The sequence below is a fragment of the Arachis stenosperma genome, chromosome 8 (genome assembly GCF_014773155.1).
Source record: "Arachis stenosperma cultivar V10309 chromosome 8, arast.V10309.gnm1.PFL2, whole genome shotgun sequence".
Taxonomy (NCBI): Eukaryota; Viridiplantae; Streptophyta; class Magnoliopsida; order Fabales; family Fabaceae; genus Arachis; species Arachis stenosperma.
Window position 1 is genome coordinate 10,855,607 of NC_080384.1, and position 7,409 is coordinate 10,863,015.

A 7,409-nucleotide genomic window follows, 5' to 3' on the forward strand; every position below is an offset into this window, starting at 1 on the left:
CACTAAATTATGTATATATGTTCCAATTATGTGACTTTATTTATTTTATTTTATAATTTCGTATATATGTTTAAATTATGTGACTTATTTTTTAAAATAAAGATGGTTCTATTGACAAATATTATTTTAAATAATTTTATTGAAGTTAAAAATTTTAAAAAAATAATAAAAAGTTATATTATAATTTGACTATTTTTTTATTTGTAATTAATTGTTTAATTATTATTTTTTAGTTAATTTTAATTAATTTTATTTTTCAAAAAAAAAAACAAAGTCAAACGATTAGCATTTTGTATCCACTTTAGTTGGCGGGGTGAGCCGGCCCGTCCCGCTTAAGGTGCGGGCCTAGGTAAGGCGGGGCGGGTTGGGGCGAGCCGGCCCGCATTGCCACCCCTATATATATATATATATATATATATATATATATATATATATATATATATATATATATATATATATATATATATATATATAGGGGTGGCAAGCGGGGAAACTTGCCCCACCCCGCCTAGTGAGGCGGTCCCAAAATCCTAGCCCTCCTCGCCTAACGGCGGGCTAGCGGGCCGGCGGACATAGCCCGCCAAATATCATCTTTTTTTTTTTACTTTTAACTATTAAATAATATATATAAAAGCATAAAAAAATATCTCATATTTTTTACTTTTAACTATTATAATTTCTAAAAGTATAAACAAATTATAATTTTTATATTCACAAACATTAAAGTCTTTGTAATTATAAATATCTAATAAATATAAATATAAACTAAGTTTTCATCCAAAACATAATTATAAATATTATTCCCAAAGCAAAATAAACATAATCCAAAATATGATTATAAATATTGTCTCTAAAACAAAATAAATATAATACAAAACACTCAATTTTCATCTTCATTCTCTTGTAAGTTAGGTTGGGGGAAGTTGGGTTTTGGCAAAAAAAATTGTAAAAATACCCATTGCTAAAAAAATACTAAGCCCGGCGGAAAAACCCGCCCCGCCCTGCCAAAGCCCGTGGTTTAAGCGGTGCGGGTTAGGCGGGCTTTTACTATTTGGCGGTCCCAATTTTTCAGCCCAACCCGCCTTTTTGGCGGGTTACGCGAGCCGACCCGGCGGGTTTAGGCCCGTTTGCCACCCCTATATATATACTATCTAGTAATTTTTTTATATATTAAATAATTATAATCATATAATAACATTGAAATAAAAAAACATATTAAATCTATTACAGTATAACTATTTAAAATATCATTTTAATATAATCTTTTAATATTATAAAAAAAATTTGCATAAAAATTTTGCGGATTTGGCGAATTCTTTTAATTTGACTGGTTTCAAATCCTAGTCCGACTCGCCTTTTTTAGCGAGGTCGGCGGGTCGGCCCAACGGACTCGACCCGTTTTGCCACCCGTAATATATATTAAAAAGATTATCACATATTTTACTATATAAAGGTAGAAACTTTTTGTTCTAAAAAATATAAATTAAATAAATGCAAAAAATATAAATTTTTTTATTCATTAAGATTAATTATTATGCAAAATCTTTTTTATAATATTAAAATGATATTTTTAAGCTATAATATAAAAATATAAAATAATTAAAATTTATTTTATATTACTTGAAAAATAATTAGATTATTATATTTAAAATTTATTAACTAATTACTTTATTAATATATTATTCTATCATATAATTTTTATCAAATATTTGTAAAAGTAAAATTTATTTAAAAAGTTATATAAAATACATGAAAATGTTAACTTTTTTATTTAGGTATGTATTTAAAATTATATTATTTATTCTGTTTTTCTAAAAAAATTGAAAAAAATAAAAAAGTTAATATTTTCATATATTATATAATATTTTAAATAAATTATATTTTTAAAATATTTTTATAAAAAATTATATTATATAATAATATCTTTAATAAACTTAGTTAGTTAATAAATTTTAAATATAATAATCTAATTATTTCTCAAGTAGTATAAAATAAAATTTTAGTTATTTTATATTTTTATGTTAGTTATAGTTTAAAATATTATTTTAATATAATTTTTTAATATTATAAAAAATTTTGCAATAATTAATTTTAATAAACAAAAAATATTCATATATTTTATATTTAATTATTTAAGAATAAAAAATTTTGTTGCCATTTAAAATATTGTGTATTAAAGTATTGCCATTTAAAGCATTTATTTATGTACTAGAATATTCTATATTTATTAGAGTCCATCAATGCTCTTCTTTTATATTAGCCTTTGATTTTCATCTAATAAAATTTAATGGCCTATATAAATGTGGCTTATTCAATAAGCACATAATTGTTGAGCTCGTTTTAGACATACCCATTTTTTACGTCCAAAAAAAATAAAAAGATTTCTTAATTTTTATATTAGCTCGTTAAGAACTAACTAGGAGTATAATAAAGGATAATCAACTAGTTGAAAAATAGAAAATTTGTTATAAACAAAAAAATTTACTATCTTAATTTTTTGAATTTTAAAATAAAAAATATATAAAATTGACTTGAATTAGTTTATGTTATAGTTAGTTGGCTCAAGAATTTTGTTAAAAAATAAAAGGAGGGGTATTATTTGAAAATAGATATAGAGAGTATATTTATATTTTGGTAGACGTGTCAGATGAAAGGTCTAACATATAAGAGGCGTGTAACATGCAGCATGTGGGGGGCGTGAAAAATACGTGGCAGAGTTTGGTTGGTTGAAGCAGGCACGTGAGGGGCGTGTTGAGTCAGCACACAGGGGGCGTGTTGAGTCAGCACGTAGGGGACATGCTGACACGTGGCGAAAGCTGGTTGGTTGAATCAGGCAGCACGTGGAGGGCGTGCTGATTCAGCACGCAGGGGCGTCTGGTTGGTTGAAGCAGGCAGCACGTGGGGGGCGTGTTGAATGCTCACCTCTGTATAAGACAAAGTTCAGTACCATTTTCATTCCGAAGAAGAGTGTGCTTTGAGTGTTTTTTTTTATTGTTGGTAGTGTAATGGAAGGTACCGCAAACTTGATAGTGTATCGCAACGGTGAGATAATACGGAATACTCATGAGAGAGTGAGATTTGTTTGCGAGAATCCATTTTCGTTTATGGTTCCATGCACCATGACGTTAGTGGAGTTTCAGAATGGTCTCTGTCAAAGTATGAAGAACAGTGTGTTAATGAGAGTGAGCATAATTCTGTACTAGAATCCGATTGTAGTTTTTGGTGGTCTAATATAGTTTGATATCATGCCGATCACTGACGAAGCGAGTATGCAGAATATGTTCCAAATTCACCGGCAGACTTAGATGCGACAACCACAGATTGAGCTATATGTTGAGTTTGAAAACGTAGAGGTAGAAGGGATTCAAAATTATTTAGATATAAAGGATGATAGAGCTGCAGTATACGAAGGAAGAATAGTGACAGCGAAGAAGACTTTGAAGTCACTTATGAAGCCTGCGACAAAGACGAGGATGGTGATGTGATAGTTGAGGTAGCAACGAAGAATGTAGTGGTTCATCCCTCGAGCAGTCAACCGATGAACGTTCCACCTTTTATGCGTGACTTGGATCTCGACGCCATGCATGCACTGGAATTTTTCGAATATGCAAACATAGGTACGTGATGACTGAATAATAGGATTTTTTTAATTTATACTTTAGATTGATTAATGAACGATGAATAAATTAAAAAAAAAACATATTATTCAGTCATCACGTATAAAGTATGTGTATGATCAGCAATGCTTACAACTCTAAAGGAGTTGACTACAATGTGTATGAATCTGAGCCACAAACGTTCTATGCAAAAGGCAAGATGTATGGGCGTGGGTGCGACTGACTTATCCGAGCCAGTTTGATACGGAAAAAAAAGTTGTTCTGGCCTCCACCTTTCAACCAGGGCAGCTAATAAGGGGGTGAAATTCTCTTATCACCCCAATCCTAAAAACGTGGTAGAATCCCGTGATGCGTAAGTAGTTTTCGACTATCGGATTCCACGTCTGTGGCAGATCCAATTTACATACCAACAAATTTTCTGTTAGACTGAATCAACAAAATTAGATTTATTAGTTTAAATAAATAATAATTTTTACAAACAATAAATCAACGTCAAATATAAATATTTTAATAAATATTCACATATTTATTTCAATATTTTATTTATTAAAATATTTAACAAATATTAGCATATTATTTATTTATTAATATTCAAATTGTTTGTTAAACATATAGAGAAATACGTCCATTTTAACAAAAATAATTAAAAAAATTATATATTGACATTTATTTATTTAATTAACATTTATTTATCTATTTCTTTAAATAAATATTATAAATAAATATTTATATTTACACTCCTTTTTTTAAATAAATAAATATAAATGATTTTTTTCTGAAATTAAATAAAATATTTAATAACAATATATTTTATATATATTTACATATTTATTATAATATTTATTTACTAATATTTTAAAAATACATGTTCGCATAGTTATTTTTAAAAAATCAAAATATTTATTTATTCATTAGTGTATATTCATAACAAAAATTATAAAATATATACTTTATTATAATATTTTTATAACAAAATTAATCCCATTATAACAAAAAAAATTATACATTCACTGTTTCTACTATATATTTATACATACTAACAATGACAAAATCTAAAAAATTTAAATACATAAAAAAATAAAATTTATCAACTTACATAAATTAGATGATCCAAATAATTGATAATATGTTTTTCGGGCGCCGTATAATTACGTACCATTTTTTAATCACTACAAACTAATAATAATTTCTTTTCAATTTTTTTTTCTAAATCACTACTCATACTATACTGCATACTACTATCACTACTGCTACTAATACTCTCTTCTTCTTCTTCTAACACGCTAACACGCTACTCACACTACACACTCTTTTTTTTTCTCTCTCATGGTTGCTTCAGTGTATACTTCAATGGTAGGGAAGAAGATTGTATTTATAAAGCGGTGTGGGCTGGTCGCTGTTTATCGGAGGGGAGCTGTTCCCTGCATGCAGACAGGCCTGCAACATGCCCTCCCGTGCTGCTGTTGTAATATTGGAACCCAGCAAAAACTTGCACTGCTTTATGGGTTTCACAGCACCACGCCCCCGGCGTGTTGACAGGAGTCTGTCACCCGTCTCTGCTCGCCACTTCACCACGCCCGCCTGCGTGTTGACGGGGTGCTGACATGCCACTGACGGACTCAGGCACCACGCCTCCGGCATGTTGAATCAGACACCACACTTCGACAAAACACCTCCTTCACCAATATTCAGCCAATACAACAAAAGGAGTTCCACAAGAAAAATAATTTCTGTAGTTAGTTCTCTAGACTTTTTTCTTTCTATATATAGACATAAGAAAGTTTTAGCCTTTTAACCATGAAATTATCATATTTGCATAAAAAGCAACGGATTTTTTTGTAATAAATTAAAAAATATATTATTTAAAAAAAAGATATTTTAACTTTAAATATCAGGATACATTTTTTTTGTGTAATTTAGAGGAAGTTCCCTGCACCTCCGACGAACTCTATAATATTAATAGAGTTTGCCGTAACCCCCGACGAACTTCATACTGCACCCCCGGCGAACTTCACGCTGAGTTCGTCGCACTATATACACCCGTGGGGACCTTCATTTGTCGCTTTCATATTCACCTTCATTTGTCGCTTTCATCCTATCTTCTCTCCCGAATCTTCTTTCTTCTGATGTTTTTAAAGTTTTTTATATGTTCTGTTGCCAGTTTCAGGTGAGTATATTCTTCTATTTTCGTTTTTAATTGAGTTGTTGTTTATAACATATTTTTCTATAGTTAGAGTAAGTTATTAGTTAATTATTAGTTAGTTTAATAAGAATGGTAAATTTAAGTTGTGAGTTAAATGTTAATTAGTTGAATACGTAGTTAGCTTGGAATATGCATGCTAGTTAGTTAAATTAAATTATCAGTTAATTATAAATTAGCATAATTATGGAGTTAGTTTATATGATCATGTAGTTAGTTTACATGTTAGTTAGTAAGTTTATAAACTAATTAAGATGTAAGATAGACAATTAGTTTAAATATGTCTGATAAAAATTTAGTTAATGTGAAAGTAACTAAATTCAGTTTATTTTATTTTATTAGAGTGTAGTTTGATGGAGCAGCAGCTGTTGGGGTACGAACATATCCTCTATAGACAGGATTAGGTTGACCACATAGTAGGCAAACTTGATCAAGTGGGATACTTTTATAACTCAAGTTTATTATATTGTAATGAAATGTGAATTTGTGATTTTATGTGTTGACCTTCTTTTCTTTAACTTATTTATTTTGTTCGGTAGGAACCTTGGATCTTATGCACTAGACGTAATTCGATGAGACGTCCATCTAAGCAAATTAGTCCATATATTAGATGAATTGGGTTTGAACATGTTGCTTACATGGTAGAGTTTGAGCATGACTGGCCGTTGGCATCAGCTTTGATTGAGAGATGGAGACCTGAGTCCTATATGTTTCATCTTCCATGTGGGGAGATGACTATCATCTTGCATGACGTGGCGTACAAGTTGGGACTCAAGATTGATGGTGATCCCTTCAGTGGCTGCATTGGTGGGTGGGAGTAGCACCATGAGGGACGATCCATTGAGGACTTCTGCCAGCGGCTACTGGGTGCTATTCTGGGCCCACAGGATAGTCAGACAAAGTGGATTGTGAAACTTAACTGGTTTCAGAATACGATTTATAGAGATCTGGAGGAGGACACGACTGAGGAGCGCCTGTTGCACTACACCAGAGAGTATATCATGCAGGTGATCAGAGATATCCTATTTTCGGACGCCTCTAACTCTCAGGTGCACATCAGGTGGCTGCCTTTGCTAGAGGACCTTGACACATGTGACAGGTTATCATGGGGCTCGGTTGTGTTGGCATGGCTGTACCGTCGGATGTGTCGTGTCACGGAGCACAGTCAGCACAATTTGAGTGGTTGCGTCAGTTTGCTACTCTACTGGGCATATCATCATATTCGACTGCTACGACCGAATGGATTTGAGACTCGTCGATTTGAACTAGTTAAGAGGTATTATTCATTTTTTCAATTTTTTTCGTTAGTTATTGAAATAAAGTTGTGATGTTTAATCATTTGCGGTATATTAGGTGGGTTGAGTACCATCCAGATAATGACAGAGGCAAGAACATGCTTAGACATTACAGGCGTACGCTGAATGGGATCGGCATCCTCTATGTAAGTGATAAAGATTTAAGAATTATAATTTTATATTAATTAACTTTGAAACTTGTATATGATGGCTCTTGGGTTTTGTGAACAAGTTGACTAGACATCGTACACTGACCTACAGTTGCAGGATGTAGTTCCACCAGGGATAGCTCTGTAG

General features: G+C 31.3%; 1 protein-coding gene across 1 annotated transcript; it reads left to right on the top strand.

The window, feature by feature from the left end:
* Window positions 1-6,455: 6,455 nt before the first annotated feature.
* On the top strand, window positions 6,456-7,409 carry LOC130945364 (protein MAIN-LIKE 1-like). Its single transcript, XM_057874092.1, has 4 exons — window positions 6,456-6,628; window positions 6,761-7,093; window positions 7,171-7,258; window positions 7,353-7,409. The coding sequence occupies exons 1-4, from the start codon at window positions 6,456-6,458 to the stop codon at window positions 7,407-7,409; spliced, it is 651 nt and encodes a 216-aa protein (XP_057730075.1).

Excerpts from the sequence above, each read along its gene's own strand:
- LOC130945364 (XM_057874092.1), top strand. The coding sequence starts at position 6,456 with ATGGTAGAGTTTGAGCATGACTGGCCGTTGGCATCAGCTTTGATTGAG. Across the intron at positions 6,629-6,760 it reads TTCAGTGGCTGCATTGGTGG|AGATCTGGAGGAGGACACGA; the intron begins GTGGGAGTAGCA and ends TACGATTTATAG. Across the intron at positions 7,259-7,352 it reads ATGGGATCGGCATCCTCTAT|ACATCGTACACTGACCTACA; the intron begins GTAAGTGATAAA and ends CAAGTTGACTAG.